Source organism: Oncorhynchus masou, chromosome 26, assembly GCF_036934945.1.
Source record: "Oncorhynchus masou masou isolate Uvic2021 chromosome 26, UVic_Omas_1.1, whole genome shotgun sequence".
Lineage (NCBI taxonomy): Eukaryota > Metazoa > Chordata > Actinopteri > Salmoniformes > Salmonidae > Oncorhynchus > Oncorhynchus masou.
This window is the reverse complement of record NC_088237.1, coordinates 10,967,982-10,985,404: the sequence shown is the minus strand read 5'-3', so window position 1 is coordinate 10,985,404 and position 17,423 is coordinate 10,967,982. Positions and strand designations below refer to the sequence as shown.

The following is a 17,423-nucleotide window of genomic DNA, read 5'->3' as shown; positions in this document are numbered from 1 at the left end:
TGCCAGTTTGAGCAAAGCATTTCATCAGTGTAGAATCTATTTAGCAGGACGGATTTCTGTTATTAAACGTGACAAACATATCGCAGGAGGAACAATCAAAGTAACTGGTCAAGAGAATCAAGCAGGGGCATAACAAACATGCACCTTTTCATTTGATTCTTAGAGAAGTACACATTTGTGTCAATTTTAAGGGTGTAGTTCAGTGAGCCATGCTTGTGTAATGAGAAACCTTGCCTAAGGCGTGTTAGCTCCCCACGGCTTGTGTTAGCGCCCCCCAAGCAAATGCCTAGGCTATAGTTCTTAGGGCTAGGCTAACACAGTCTTGTGATGAGCCGGAAACCCAGATTCAAACATCTTTGGCATCGTAATGTACACTTCTACTATATCTTGGTAAAGTACTTCATAAGTTGACATAGTAGACCATAATGCCAAAATGAGGGTTCTTTGAGATTTTGTGAGCGATACTTATCTCAGATTTAATTATATTGTGTTGGAGAAGAGCTGTATCTCACTGTTGCAACACTGCGTTGTGGCGTTTGTCTCGATAAGCTTGCTGTTGTGGGCTCAATTCTCTGAAATTGCAAGCAACCCATTTTCAAGGGGACATTTTCTAATATCCAGTGACAGAGAGACAGAATGTTCTCACTGGTTGAATTGAAATATGGTATTATATCACACTCCACCATCATTGATCTAGACAGACACCATTATGTGAGGCACTTGAACAGATCCAACACTCCTTTTCGTTTCTTCGCTTAGAAACACATTGATGAACGCCAGATGGAGAAAGCACCACTCAGTCTTAAATCCATTTGAATCTCCCGTCATTCTCGGAGTGTAATGCTGAGATTATGCATTCAACTCCAAAAAACAAAATTAATGCAACGCTCAAACCCACTGGGGGAAAAAGATAAAAGTCAATGTGCTAAATATACTGATCTCTGAGATAAAAAGTTAAAGCTGAGGCTCAAACACATTTCTGCCAGCGGTGTGTCATGGCTCAGCTGTGAAGTCAAACCATTATGTGTGGAGAGAGAGAAACTATCGCAGTTCTGGGTCTTGACTTCATTGGAATTGCTGGTAAGTGGGGCTATGGCACACTAGTCTCCAAAGTTAGATTACTTTGAAATAAGTGCCATGTGATCAAAGATATTACCAAAAAATAACGAAGTATTTGAGCCAGTGGGAAAGTGCCCTGAATTTCTGTCCCTTCAGGGAAAGCCACGTATTCAAATTGATGAAGAAGCAGCTGTACTACAAAGTCACCATGTGCGCTATTGGCAGTGGTAAAATTACGTTGACCTCCAGTTATTTGGCAGAGCTGAAATCCCTCCATTTGCAGAATTTCTAAGCACAGATACTGCTGGGAGGCATTTGAAGGCAATGTAGTATTATACCTACCTGGGCGACAGTTCATTCAGCTGTGTATTTGACTAGATTTTTTTCTCTCCATGTTTCCACCTACTGTATTGTGTCTAAATACATAATGAGTTGAAATATTACATACATACAGTACAGTGCATTTGGAAAGTATTCAGACCCTTTCCCTTTCCCACATTTTGTTACTTTACAGCCTTATTCTAAAAAGGATGACATTTTTCCTTTCATCACAATACCCCATAATCAAAAATTGAAAACAGGTTTTAAAACATTTTTGAAAATATATTTAAAACGTTTCCATTGTTCATCCTTGTGATGTTTCTACAACTTAATTGGAGTCCACCTGTGGTAAATGCAATTGATTGGACATGATTGTAAAGGCACACGTCTATATAAAGGTCCCACAGTTGACAGTGTGTGTCAGAGCAAAAATCAAGCCTTGAGGTCGAAGGAGTTGTCTGTAGAGCTCCGAGACAGGATTGTGTTGAAGGGTACCAAAACTTTTCTGCAGCTTTGAAGGTCCCTAAGAACACATTGGCCTCAATCATTGAGATGCCATTTAGTCCTACGGTACACATGTTGACGGGTACTTTTATGAAAGTATTGTGTTGGTCGACAGTAAGCTAGGTGTTTGATACATTGTAAAACATTGAAATGAAAAGTTGTCACACTAACTTACTGTCAGCCAATTACCTGTATGGTACTGTAAGAAAAAGGTACAGTATTTACCTGTAAATTCCCAAGAAACATTGGTTTAACATTACATTACTGTAATGTACTGTTAAACCAAAGTTTCTTTAGAATTGACGGTAACATACTGTAGCTTTTTTACAGTAACTGCTGCCAGAAAGTTATTGTAAAAATAACATAACTGTTTACTGTGTAGGTCTAGTAGTAAATGGGAATCATCAAATTGGCTGGTATTGGAACATCTTTTGTTTGTCTGTGGTGATTCATCGGGGTAGTTTCAATGCAGTGCAGACTGGACGTCACTAATGATGAAAAGGAGCTGTCAATATCATGCGACAGGTCCCCATTCACAACGTTGGAACCTACTATTACTCACAACATGACCTACGGCTGCTATTTATATTTCTACTATCATGTCTTTATACACAGACTTGTATGTAGATATACAGTGTATTCGGACCCCTTGATTTTTTCCCACATTTTGTTACGTTACAGCCTTATTCTAAAATGTTTTTTTTATGTTTTATTCCCCCATTAATCTACACACAAAACCCATAATGACAAAGCAAAAACTGTATCCAAAATTCCAGTGGGTCAGAAATGTACATACATTAAAATGACTGTGCAGTTAAACAGCTTGGAAAATACCAGAAAATTATTTCATGGCTTTAAAAGTTTCTGTTAGGCTAATTGACATCATTGGACTCAATTGGAGGTGTACATGTGGATATATTTCAAGGCCTACCTTCAAACTCAGTGCCTTTTTGCTTGACATCATGCTGGAGGAAACAGGTACAAAAGTATCTATACCCACAGTAAAACAAGTCCTATATCGACATAACTTGAAAGGCAACTCAACAAGGAAGAAGCCACTGCTCCAAAACCGCCATAAACAAAAACAGACAAAGGTTTGCAACTGCACGTGGGGACAACGATTGTACTTTTTGTTCTCTGGTCTAATGAAACAAAAATAGAACTGTTTGGCCATAATGACTATCGTTATGTTTGGATGAAAAAGGGGGATGCTTGCAAGCTGAAGAACACCATCCCAACTGAGAGGCACGTGGGTGGCAGCATCATACTGTGGGGGTGCTTTGCTGCAGGAGGGACTGGTGCACTTCACAAAATAGATGGCATCATGAGGGGGGGGAAATTATGTGGATATATTGAAGAAACATCTCTAGACATTAGTCAGGAAGTTAAAGCTTTGGGTCTTCCAAAATGGACAATGACCCCAAGCATACTTCCAAAGTTGTGGCAAAATGGATTAAGGACAACAAAGTCAAGGTATTGGAGTGGCCATCACAAAGCCCTGTCCTCAATCCTATAGAAAATGTGTGCGAGCAAGGAGGCCTACATTCCTGACTCAGTTACACCAGCTCTGTCATGAGGAATGGGCCAAAATTCACCCAACTTATTGTGGGAAGCTTGTGGAAGACTACCTGAAACGTTTGACCCAAGTTAAACAATTTAACGGCAATGCTACCAAATACTAATTGAGTGTATGTAAACTTCTGAAACACTGGAAATGTGATGAAAGAAACAAATGCTGAAATAAATCATTCTCTCTATAATTCTGACATTTCACATTCTTAAAATAAAGTGGTGATCCTAACTGACCTAAGACAGGGCATTTTTACTAGAATTAAATATCAGGTATTGTGAAAAACTGAGTTTAAATGTGTATGTAAACTTCTAACTTAAAATGTATATTAATAAAGTTGTAAATAGTCAAACTTTAGCACTTAAGGAATACACATCTGTAAGCCTCATTGATATTACAAAACTGTCAATGTGCAACCTTAATATGGAAGACAATACAGCAGAACACATGAACAGCAATGACATTTACTCCCATTGCTGGTTTAAAAAGGATATATGTTAAAGCCACGCCGCTACTAAGCCACACCTCCAGTTCAGGGTACAACTTTTTAGGTCTTGGCCCCTTTTTTCTCAATTTCCACCTGACTGACGTGCCCAAAGTAAACTGCCTGTTGCTCGGGCCCTAATGCCAGGATATGCATATAATTGGTACCATTGGAAAGAAAACACTTTGAAGTTTGCTAAAATCATGTAGGAGAATATAACACAATAGATATGGTAGGAGAAATCCAAAGAAAAACCAAGCAGATTTTGTTTTTTGAGAGACCATCCTCTTAGAGTGGCAAGTATAAGGTCATATTGAAAATTATCTCTCTGGATGTAATTCCTTTGGCTTCCACAGGGTGTCAGGAGTCTATGTTCAAGGTTTCAGGATTGTAACTTCAGAAACAAATAAGAAATATCAGTTTTAGTACAGGGACACAGTCTTGGAAATTCGTGTTGGCGCTCGCCATGAAGACAGGACGCACCTGCTAAAATCGGTTTCCTATTGAACATACTTCTTTCCGTAAGAAATATTATAGTTTTATTACATTTTAGGGTATCTGAGGAGTAGATAGAAACATATTTTGACTTGTTGAAACAAAGTTTAGGGGTAGATTTTCAGATAAATTTTTTTCTCTGCATGTGGATTACTCAAATCGATGGCGCCAACTAAACAGATTTTTGGGGATATAAAGAAGGATTTTATCTAACAAAATGACACTACATGTTATAGTTGGGACCCTTTGGATGACAAATCAGAGGAAGATTTTTTTAAAGTAAGTGAATATTTCATCTCTATTTATGAATTTATGAAACCTGTGCCGGTGGGAAAATATTTTCATGTGGGGCGCAGTCCTCAAACAATCGCATGGCATGCTGTACTAGCTACTGTAAATCAGACAGTGCAGTTAGATTAACAATAATTTAAGCATTCAGCAATATAAGACACTTTATGTAACTACATGTTTAATATCCATCATTTGTATGATTATTTATTCGAATTGCACACCCTCCAGTTTAACCGGAAGGTGTCCCCGTTAGCCCTAAGTTAAAAATATTAAAGGTTCCCCCAAGAACCCCTCAACTAACCAAAAGTACAAATATGAACCATTGACTAGCAATGAGGATCTCCCTGGTTCTTCGAGTCACCACTAATTCTAAGAGTATATTGTGATAATTGCTTTGCAATGACTCACCACATTCATCAGCTAATATATATTCATGTTTACCCTCAGAGATGCTATTAAAATGCAGGAGAAGCGTCTCTTCAACTTAAAACACTAGCTATTCTGAAAGCAGGCCTGGGACTATCAGATACTAGCTATACCCGCTTCTGTTGCACCAAATCACATTTCACCTCTCTGCCAAATGCAGTGGTTTAACATTCAGGGAGATTCATATATCCAAATTTACTTGAGATGAAACTTCAGATTGAGCCGCTGAGGACTTCCCTGCTAAATTGTTCAGCTCCAGTGTGCGGAGCAAAGTGGAGCTCTCTTGAATTAGGCGGGCGGTACGTTAGCTAGCGCGGGTTATGAGATACCCTTATCAAGATGGCAGGCAGGCCTACATAATAAATGTGGAAATAAAGCAGCCAGCATCTGTGATCCGCTGCAACATACAGCCTTTTCTTTTTGGCTATATCAGAGGCACATAATAAAGCTTTGTTTAATGCCGCAGCTCCTCTCCTCTGCTCTCTTCTCTTCTGTCAGGGCAGAGCTGACAAATGAAAGGGCCCTCTTGACTCCCAGATAAGCCCAGGAGATCCCGGGCGAGGAATCATGGGCCATGGAAAGAGCTGTATGTAGTCCTGTAATTATCCCATCCAGGCTGGCTGTGAGTGAGTAAGAGACAGAAACATGTGTCTGCTACCTCTCAATTATAACATTTTTCAATTGTACATGGGGGGGGGGTGCATGTGCGTGCGCGCGTGCATAGCAATAGCCAAATTGTTGTATTGAAGGTTTCTCCTGTAAGCTGTTTTGTTGTGACTGTGTCCGCCGCTCAGCTTTAGCCAATTAAAAATCAATTAATGAGTTCAAGGTCCTCTTGCGGGCTAATGGGATATGTATGGTTGGACTGATAAGAGTCACTGTAGGTATCCTCATATGCACGCCACGCTTTTGTTTACCATTATAGTTCAACAATAGCAGTTTTTTATTTTTGTGCATACAGAAAGCAATTTGTTCGAGGTATAAGCTAATTAGCTAACACCTTTTGTTTCTAACCTCAGTGGAACATTGAACTAATTTCTTGTTGTATTTTTCAGTATTTGTGTCCAGAGGGGTTTATGAAGTAACTCGGGAGAAAATGCCCTACATTCACATCCGATAATGAGGCATTACATTATTGTAATCTCTCAAGCAAACCTTAATTCTTACAACATATTTATTTATTCAAATAGTTGGGGAAGTGGTATATTCTGTGTGTGTTTACAATCCATATCCCTGACAGAGAGATTGACTGGAGTTAGGAGAATAAATTGCTTGATGTAGCCTATTGCTTGTCCATTTCTCAAGATGCCTGATCTGACATTAATGAGTCAGTAGCCTCATGAGTCAAAGGTAGATAGACTGTACTGGGCACTCAATTTATTTTATTTTCCCTCCCTCTTCTTCCTCTATCCCCCCCCTATCCCATCCCCCAGTAGCCAGGCGCCTTACAGGCCCATCCTCCTCTATCTGTGGTCTGTGTAGCCATCCGCCCTGCAGCGCAGAAACCCACAGGAGGGTCATTGGAGGTCATCCGACTGACAGACCAATCTGAGACTTGCGTTTACTTCCCGTGACCCAATCCGTCACTCAAAAACACACCGCCGCCACCTTGTCTCACCCTACCGTAACCTGTCTCATGCCCCAACAAGCTCAATGACAGGACACGGGATCTTATCAGGGCTGCTGAGTCCGCCGGGGACAAGGGGGGCCGACCCCAACACACGGGTAGGTAAACCAGCCTCAGTCTTCTGGGTGGAGGTGGTTAGGTTCAGGAGGGAATGGGGTAGGGTAGAAGCAGAACAGGGCCTAAGAAGATGCAGGTTAGCCAAAGTGTTGGTATGCTATCTGTTCTTAGACAATCTGTTTACATGAGCTGGTATTAACATTTAGGAATTGCTTAAGTAATGTCAAGTCATTCGGAAATATAACCTTCCTGGAGAAGCAGAGAGCTGTGCAGCTGACAACGGGTTGAGGTGCAGACCTTATTTGACAGTAGGATGTCAGCAGAAGAAAGACTGAATCCAGCAATATCAACTCCCACTAGTCACCTATGTCAACCACCTGTCTCACCAGTCAACCCTGCAGGAAAGACTGTCAATACAATACAATACACACCCACATTTACCATAGACAGAGTTAGTGACAGTGATGGTCGAACTGTCTGTCACAGCAACCCAATAAATAAGCACTGTTAATGTTGACAACAGAGGTTTAATATGCTGTCAAATGGATGACGGATTTAATGTTGCATTATGTCTTCGAGCTGGATGAGGGAGAATTATCCACTGCCTGCGTCAGAACTGTCTCCTCTCCGTTTTCAATGTACGCTGGGGACTGGATTCATTGTGTCACGCTCCACCTTCTCTAGTATCATCTTTAACAACTGTAAGTGACATGTTTTACAAGTCCTCTCATTTGGAATCATTGCCTTATCTATTTTCTCCTTCTGTATGTGATCAGCCATGAGAAGCTTCTCCCTTGTGGCTGAGGAGAGTAATGCATGTCAGAGATCAGTAACAGCTTGGCTCGAGAGCGAGCGAGAGAGAGAGAGAATTAATAAATACACAGCAAATTGGTCCGTGTTACCTCTGTGTAGAGGAAAAAACGGTCTCATCAAAACCCCTCCCATCATTATCATATTTCCCAGCCTGCTCTACCGCAGGTATAATATGTTTTTGCGTGTACATTGATAACCCTGACAATCATTCTGAATGCGGAGTGTGGTTGACTAAAAAGTCCATCTGTTGGCTGGATTCCAATAGAAATTACACATCTGTAATGTGGCCTGTAATCCACAAGATTCCTAATATCACTGTGTATGGCAAAAGTTGGCCATAAAAGTAAGGCTTTATGATGTTTTCAGATCCCTTGACTTTTTCCCAGAAAATGTATGTTTACAGCCTTATTCTAAAATGAATTGAACAAAAATCGTCCCTCATCAACCTACATACAATACCCCATTATGACAAAGCAAAGACTGTTTTTTAGAATGTTTTTGCAAATGTATAATAAAAAAAAACAAACAGAAAACTTATTTACATAAGTATTCAGAATCTTTGCTATGAGACTCGAAATTGAGCTTAGGTGCATCCTGTTTCCATTGATCATCCTTGAGCTGCTTTTACAACTTGATTGGAGTCCACCTGTGGTAAATTAAATTGATTGGACATGATTTGGAAAGGCACACACCTGTTTATATAAGGTCGCACAGTTGACAGCGCGTGTCAGAGCAAAAACCAAGCCATGAGGTTGAAGGAATTGTCTGTAGAGCTCCAAGACAGGATTATAATGTAACAAAAAGTGGAAAAAGTCAAGCAGTCTGAATACTTTCTGAATGCACTGTATTTACTATATTTTCGTAAATAATTTAATTAAATGTTAACATTTGGCTACAGTATGAACTCACTCGGTGAAGTACACAGGACTGTATATGAACTAATTCAACAACCTTGTCTCTGTTACTAACAAATCATCGGTGGGAACACCGGGAAAGTATTTTGGAGACATGGCTTAGTGGCTCAGTGAGGGCGTGGCTTTCAAGTTGTTGTTTTTGGCCACCCGTGAGGGAAAGTGTTGTACCAGTTCAATTGGTCTATGGTAATGTTTATTTTAGTTTCATCATGTTTGTGGCTGTTTCTGATGTCCTTGTAAAAGATTGTTTGGCCTTGAAGAAAATATTGATGTGATGTCTATAGTGCAACCTTCTCAAAAAATCTTGTTGTGTAACATTTAAAAATACTGGGACGCAAATACTGGGACGCATTATTGCGTGTGACTCCATGGGTGTAAATGAAATTCACTTCCTAGTGTTACAAAGTACAATGTGAGGTGTTATTGCAAAACACTAAAAATTAACAGCATCAACACTAAGCAGTGTTAATTTAACCCTAAAGGTGTTATTGCATAGACACTGGAACATTACATTGAATGTAAGAGGTTGATGCTATTCACTGAATATCATGTTTGTTGACGTGGAAACCAATGAATGGCATTGCCTGTTATTACATAGGCCTCTAGGTGGTCTTTATGCTGTATGTTTCACTTTTTAGAAACATTTCAAATGGATGCTGAGTAAAAGTAATCCTAAAAAGCATAGAGTAAAAATAATTGTCAGTGTGGTGGAATTGGGTTTTAGAAAGCGAGTTTACCCATGCATGTGTTGGCAAGATTTTCAAATCAAATTGTATTTGTCACATGCGCTGAATACAACAGGTGTAGATCTTACAGTGAAATGCTTACTTACAAGTCCTTATTAAACAACAAGGCAGTTCTAAGAAAAATATCATTAAAAAAAGTAAGAGATAAGAATAACAAATAATTAAAGAGCAGCAGTAAAATAACAATTGCGTGGCTATATACAGGGGGTACTGGTACAGAGCCAATGTGCGGGGGCACCGGTGTCAAGGTAATTGAGGAATATGTACATGTAGGTAGAGTTATTAAAGTGACTATGCATAGATAATAAAAGAGTAGCAGCAGTGTATAAAGGGGGTGGGGGCAATGCAAATAGTCTGGGTAGCCATTTGATTAGCTGTTTAGGAGTCTTATGGCTTGGGGGTAGAACCTGTTTAGAAGCCTCTTGAACCTAGAATTAGTGCTCCGGTACTGCTTGCCGTGCGGTAGCAGAGAGAACAGTCTATGACTAGGGTGGCCGGAGTCTTTGACAACTTTTAGGGCCTTCCTCTGACACCGCCTGGTATAGAGGTCCTGGATGGCAGGAAGCTTGGCCCCTGTGATGTACTGGGCCATACGCACTACCCTCTGTAGTGCCTTGCGGTCGGAAGCCGAGCAGTTGCCATACCAAGCAGTGATGCAACCCATCAGGATGCTCTCGATGGCGCAGCTGTAAAACTGTTTGAGGATCTGAGGACCCATGCCAAATCTTTTCAGTCTCTTGAGGGGGTATAGGTTTTGTCGTGCCCTCTTCACGACTGTCTTGGTGTGCTTGGTCCATGTTAGTATGTTGGGGATGTGGACGCCAAGGAACTTGAAGCTATCAACCTGCTCCACTACAGCCCAGGTGATGAGAATAGGGGCATGCTCGTTCCTCCTTTTTCTGTAGTCCAATATCATCTCCATTGTCTTGATCACGTTGAGGGAGAGGTTGTTGTCGTTGCACCACACGTTCAGGTCTCTGACTTCCTCTCATTGTTGTTGGTGATCAGGCCTACCACTGTTGTGTCATCAGCAAACTTAATGATGGTGTTGGAGTCATGACTGAACAGGGAGTACAGGAGGGGACTGAGCACGCACCCCTGAGGGGCCCCCGTGTTGAGGATCAGCAAGGCAGATGTGTTGTTACCTACCTTTACCACCTGGGGTGGCCCATCAGGAAGTCCAGGATCCAGTTGCAGAGGGATTTGTTTAACCCCAGGGTCGTTATCTTAGTGATGAGCTTTGAGGGCACACTGGTGTTGAACGCTGAGTTGTAGTAAATGAATAGCATTCTCACATAGGTGTTTATTTTGTCCATGTGTGAAAGGGCAGTGTGGAGTGCAATAGAGATTGCATCATCTGTGGATCTGTAAGGGCAAAATGCAAATTGGAGTGGGTCTAGGGTTTCTGGGATAATGGTGTTGATGTGAACCATGACCAGTCTTTCAAAGCATTTCATACCTACAGATGTGAGTGCTAAGGGTCGGTAGTCATTTAGGCAGGTTACCTTAGTGTTCTTGGGCACAGGGACTATGGGGGTCTGCTTGAAACATGTTGGTATTACAGACTCAGACAGGGAGAGGTTGAAAATGTCTGTGAAGACACTTGCCAGTTGGTCAGGGCATGCTCGGAGTACACGTCCTGGTAATCCATCTGGCCCTGTAGCCTTGTGATTGTTGACCTGTTTAAAGGTCTTACTCACATCGGCTGCGGAGAGCATGATCACACAGTCGTCCAGAACAGCTGATGCTCTTATGCGTGTTTCAGTGTTACTTGCATTGATGCAAGCATAGAAGTTATTTAGCTTGTCTGGTAGACTCGTGTCACTGGGCAGCTCTCTGCTGTGCTTCCCGTTGTAGTCTGTAATAGTTTGGAGGCCCTGCCATATCCGAAGAGCGTCAGAGCCGGTGTAGTACAATTCGATCTTAGTCCTGTATTGACTCTTTGCCTGTTTGATGGTTCGGGCATAGCGGGATTTCTTATTAACATCCTGGTTAGAGTACAGCTCCTTGAAAGTGGCAGCTCTACCCTTTAGCTCATTGCAAATGTTGCCTGTAATCCATGGCTTCTGGGTGGGGTATGTATGTACGTATGTACAGTCACTGTGGGGACAACGTAATCGATGCACTTATTGATAAAGCCAGTGACTGATGTGGTGTACTCCTCAATGCCATCGGAAGAATCCCGGAACATATTCCAGTCTGTGCTAGCAAAACAGTCCTGTAGTTTAGCATCTACTTCATCTGACCACTTTTTTTATTGACCCAGTCACTGGTGCTTCCTGCATTAATTTTTGCTTGTAAGAAGGAATCAGGAGGATAGAATTATGGTCCGATTTGCCAAATGGGGGCGAGGGAGAGCTTTGTACGCATCTCTGTGCGTGGAGTAAAGGTGGTCTATAATTTTTTCCCTCTAGTTGCACATTTAACATGCTAATAGAAATTAGGTAAAACTGAAGTTTCTCTGCATTAAAGTCCCCGGCCACTAGGAGCTCTCTCTCGATGAGCATTTTCCTGTTTGAATATGGCGGTATACAGCTCATTGAGTGTGGTTTTAGTGCCAGCATCGGTCTGTGGTGGTATGTAGACAGCTGCAAAAAATACAGATGGAAACCCTCTTGGTAGATAGTGTGGTCTACAGCTTATGATGAGATACCCTACATCAGGCGAGCAAAGCCTCAAGACGTCCTTAGATATTGTGCACCAGCTGTAGTTTCTGAATATATGCATAGGCCCCTGCCCCATGTCTTACTAGAGGCTGCTGTTCTATTCTGCAGTTATATGTTCTTAATGTCGTCCTTCAGCCACGACTTGGTGAAACATAAGATATTACAGTTTTTAATGTCCCGTTGTTAGGATATATACATGCTATCAGTTCGTCCCATTTATTTTCCAGCAATTGAACGTTAGCTAGCAGGACGGAAGGCAAAGGCAGATAAGCCACTCATCGCCTGATCCTCACAAGACACCCTCATTTTTTTCAGCTAAATCTCAGTTTCCTTCTCTGCCGAATGACGGGGATCTGGGCCTGGTTGTGTGTCTGTAGTATATTCCTCCCCTTCAACTCTTTGAAGAAAAACTCTTCATCTTATCTGAGGTGAGTAATCGCAGTTCTGATGTCCAGAAGCTCTTTTTGATCATAAGAGACGGTAACAGCAACATTATGTACAAAACAAGTTACGAACAACGTGAAAAAACAAACAAAATAGCATGGTTGGTTAAGAGCCGATAAGACGGTAGCCATCCCTTCCGGCGCCATCACATTAGTTATTATTGTTAAATGCAAATATCCTCTCATTATCCCCACATTGGATGAATTATAGCTTGCACTCTCCCACTTTGAAAGAAAGAATTATATACTGCCCTATATATTCATTCAACTGAATTGAGGCCATGAGAAGAATGGGGAAACAGTTTCCATTTTTCTACATATCCTCCTATTCGGAGGGAGTGGAGACTAGAGAGGAGCCGCCACAGTGCACAGATGTTTTTCAAAGGCCTTATGCCAAATATGCCCCCTGTGTGGTGATTGGTACAGCGATTTGGTAAATATTTGATAGCGTGGCCTCATGTCTTTGAATCGCTGGGTCCTTTAGGAGTTGTTTTTAGGTCAGTCTGAGAGACCGTCACTGTTGATACAGGGCAGTACAGGACGTGGTAGGCGGAGAGTATGTTTGAATTTGACCCAGATCAGAAAAAAATACTTCAACTCTGTACAAAGTATGTCAAAAGATAGCAGCGAGCCATCGCCTCTCGGTTATTGTCCTGCAGAGCAGTAACTCTCTATCCACATTCAAGAGCTTTCATCCGTGTTAAACAATATGCCCCCCTCTGTGACTGAACAGAAGTGCTGAAGAGTGAGGGGAGAGAAAACACTAAAGGGAAAATAAAGGTTATTTACTTCAAGATATTGATTGAGTACAAAATAATATTATGATGGGGTGTAGACTGAGAATTACTTTAGCTGTTCAGTGAACCTGAAGATGATGAAGAAGGACCTGTATTGAATACTTATGATTAATAGTGTGTACTTGTTATGATAAACAGGATTCTTGACATGTGACCTTCGGTCTTCTGTCTTTCTCACCCTGTTTCAAATCCGACACTACAAAGTAATGGCAACTTGAGACTAGTGACATAACTATTTATGTACTATGGTGTCAAGTAGAACGATAACTGACTTGGGCCTAATGCATGAATCTCTCAACATCATCCTGTACCACAGCTTAAATTGTTGTGTCCTCGGAGACCTTCTGTAGCAGCAACAATATCCATTGTATCATTTCTTGTCTGTTGATGATAATAGTGAAATACTTGATTCAGTACAAGTGGGGGCCATTGTCCACAGGCCTAGGAAGCCATGATGTTGACTGGACTGGATACAGAAGACAGAGCAGTGACGTCACCAGGTTTTATTAGGAATGTGGGCATTGGGGAGCAGTTGACACTATCTGTGAAGGCTCGTTGGAGACCCAGTTAATGGAAAACTGTTATGTAAATCCAATCTAATTCCAATTAGAACCACGCTACTCATGTCTAAGCTATGCAGAGGGAAGGTGGAGTGGAGTGGGGGGGTTGTTAAATTATATTATTACTGCGGGTAATTTGCACAAACTGATCGGCTGTAGGGCAATATTTGCTTTCACCCTGGTATCAACTACCATTATTAAACCAAATAGGGAAAAAAATATCTTATTTTGCTTAGTTTTCAAATTTGATGAAGGAACCCTTTTGGATGGCACAGATCTCTTCCTTCAAAATAAGTAATTATTTAATTCCGCTCTTTTTATTTGGTTGGTCATACTTCAGTAGATATATGTCAGAGTTCATAGTTTCTCAATATACATTGTTATGATCAGATCCGTTATGCAGTATGCATCCCTATTGAACACGACATGCATGGTGTAGGCCCGCCAAACTCAACTCTGGGCCTCAAAGCAAGTTCCACTGCGTTTTTCATTGTTCGCCTCTAATCAGGGACTGACTTAGACCTGAGACACCAGATGAGTGCAATTCATTTTCAAGTAGAACCGAAAACCAGCAGAGTCCGGACCTCGTAGGGTAAAAGTTGAATACCCATGGTGTAGGCAATACATTGTCATCTTCCTCTAGCACACATGTCAAACTCATTCTACAGCAGGCTGAGCGTCTGCGGGGTTTCGCTCCACCCTTGTACTTGATTGATGATGGTCGCTAATTAGTAAGGAACTCCCCTCACCTCAGTCAAGGCTGCTGAGGGGAGGACAGCCCATAATACTGGCTGAAACAGAGAGGATGGAATGGCATCAAACACGTATTTGATCAAGTTCCACTGATTCCACTCCAGCCATAACCATGAGCCCATCCTCCTCAAATAAGGTGTCACCAACCTTCTGTGCCTCACCTGGCTGTCTAGGTCTTAATTGAAAGGAAGAAAAAAAAACTCGCAGACACTCAGCCTTCCGTGAAATGAGTTTGACACCGCTGCTCTAGAAATTATGCAGGAACCTCAGTGTGCATCAGTTAATTCCTGAGGACTCATATTATCCTCAAGGTTAATGGTGTGTTCAAGACAACTGGGAACTCTTTAAAAAAATAAAAGGTCAGACAGAATATGACATCAGTGATCTTCAGGTCGTAAAGTCGGAGCTTTCCGACTTTGAATTCCGAATTGGAGGACCGTTCAAAAATATATTTTCCCCACTCGCAACTCGAGTTCCCAGTTGTCTTGAACGCACTGAAGACAGAGATTTCCGAGTTCACAGTTGTTTCGAAAATGACATAAGTAGTAGAGGTCGACCGATTATGATTTTTCATTGCCGATACCGATTATTGGAGGACCAAAAAAAGCCGATGCCGATTAATCGGCCGATTTAAAAAAAATGTGTATATACACATTTTTGTAATAATGACAATTGCACCAATACTGAATGAACAATGAACACTTTTATTTTAACTTAATATAATACATATGGGCTTTTGGATGGGCGTTCTTAAGGTGATTCCACAGGTTGGGGGTATGTTTTGATTTAGCCGTTGCTGACCTTATGCTTACATCTTTATCACCAATAAGACACCTTGCTTTCCCTGGTGCCAATTCCATGTAATTGTCCCACATGAAAATATGAAAATATTTTGACAAACGTTACCTTATCCTAGTGAGATTTACACTGGTATCAAAACGCAGAGGCGGTTTAAGCCTGCACGAAACACAGACCTTATTTGAAGTAGATCAAGACATTCTCTATGGAAGACATGAATGGTAAAATCACAAAATATTCCTGTTACATTGCACAACCTTCAATGTTATGTCATAATTACGTAAAATTCTGGCAAATTAGTTCGCAGAGAGCCAGGCGGCCTAAACTGTTGCATATACCCTGACTCTGCGTGCAATGAACGCAAGAGAAGTGACACAATTTAACCTGGTTAATATTAATAAAAATATATACTTGTGTATTGATTTTAAGAAAGGCATTGATGTTTATGGTTAAGTACACATTGGAACAACAACAGTCGTTGATTGATTGTTTTTTATAAGATAAGTTTAATGCTAGCTAGCAACTTACCTTGGCTTACTGCATTCGCGTAACAGGCAGTCTCCTCATGAGGCAGGTGGTTAGAGCGTTGGACTAGTCAACTGTAAGGTTGCAAGATTGGATCCCCCGAGCTGACAAGGTAAAAATCTGCCGTTCTGCTTCGTTCCTCGGCCGTCATTGTATATAAGAATGTGTTCTTAACAGACTTGCCTAGTTAAATAAAGATTAAATAAAGGTGTAAAAAAATTTTTTTTATGAAAACTTGAAATCGCCCCTAATTAATCGGCCATTCCCATTCAGCGAGCTATCCCGTCATAATGACAGGCATTCTCTCAATTGACAAAAGCAGCAGGGAGATCATTGTGATAGTAACACACATACAGAGCATGAAATCATTCCAATCTGTAGTGTTAAGGCCTCCTCTGTGTCACCTAATACACCTGACGGGTATCGACAATTAATTAATAATTATAAGTCAAACATGCCTGCCTGCCTTCCTGCCTGCTTCAAGTTTAAGGCCGTAAGACCCAAGTGTTTGGTATCTGTTTATTATGGATTAACCTCTAAAATTAGATGTGTGACAAAGGGCATGTGGCAGACCATAGAATACTAATACTTGAGCACATTTAGGCATTTAGGCCCTGTTCAACAGTAGTGTACTATGTAGGGAATCGGGTGATATTTGGAACGCTGACTCAGTCTCATGGAAAACAACACCATGAGACATATCAAGTTTCTGTGCATCACTGCACCACAGTGACATCAACGCCTGCTATTTTAGAGCATGGAACAGTGGGCATTGTGTGTGTGGATTCCTACCTGCGCAATGCTCAATGTGTGTGTGGGTTTTGTGAGTGCTTATTTATGTGCATGTCTGCATACCTGTGTGCGTGTGTTGGTGTATAATCACACCACACGTGTCTGTGTCATGTGCCAAGAAATGACCTGTCCACGCGCCCTCTGATTTTCTCACGTGTGCCGGATGCCGCCGACTTGACTCAGAGAGATACAGTAGTTACCTATAGTGTGCCATCCCTCCTACCACCAGGCCCAAGACTACACTACACTAAAGTAAGTGGCTCAGTTGGCCATTACATTACCCAGAGTAATATCCACCTGTAATTAGGCCTGCGCTACTGAGCTCAATGTGTTCTCATGTAAAAACCAGAGCCTCTGGCTGCATGGCTCCACTGAATCATAGTGTCAGACAGCCCCATAAAATGCTCAGTTAAACAATTATGTGCTTTTATAGCTGCCGCACCTGACCGTGAGAACATCATAAGACTTTGTTGTATTTGGAACTGGTCTTGGGAATATTAAACACACACAACATGTTCTTTCCGCTTTGGTTAAACCTATACAACACGTTTTTTTCCCATGTCTTTTTTTGTTGTCTTTGGAATGACTTATTTCTTCAATTGGGTTACAAGGCAATGTAATCAATTTCCTGTTAATCAAAATATTAAGTTGGTTCCGTAACAAAATAATGAATTCAAAATTATTTCTTCACATGAGACTTTCACATTAACTGGTTACAATTACAGTCCATCTCATAAATGAAGAGCTTCAGTGTCACAGTAATGAGATCTATTAGACACAGA

The 17,423-nt window shown here is 41.2% G+C and overlaps 1 protein-coding gene across 1 annotated transcript in view; it reads left to right on the top strand.

The window, feature by feature from the left end:
* The window catches only part of LOC135514790 (troponin I, slow skeletal muscle-like), a 100,487-nt gene that overhangs the window by 76,474 nt on the left and 6,590 nt on the right, over window positions 1–17,423 (top strand). The window contains exons 2-3 of the mRNA XM_064938399.1: window positions 5,654–5,772; window positions 6,584–6,875. Of these exons, the coding sequence (XP_064794471.1) occupies window positions 6,804–6,875 (72 nt within the window). The 5' untranslated portion in view covers window positions 5,654–5,772; window positions 6,584–6,803. The remainder of the gene's footprint in view (window positions 1–5,653; window positions 5,773–6,583; window positions 6,876–17,423) is intronic.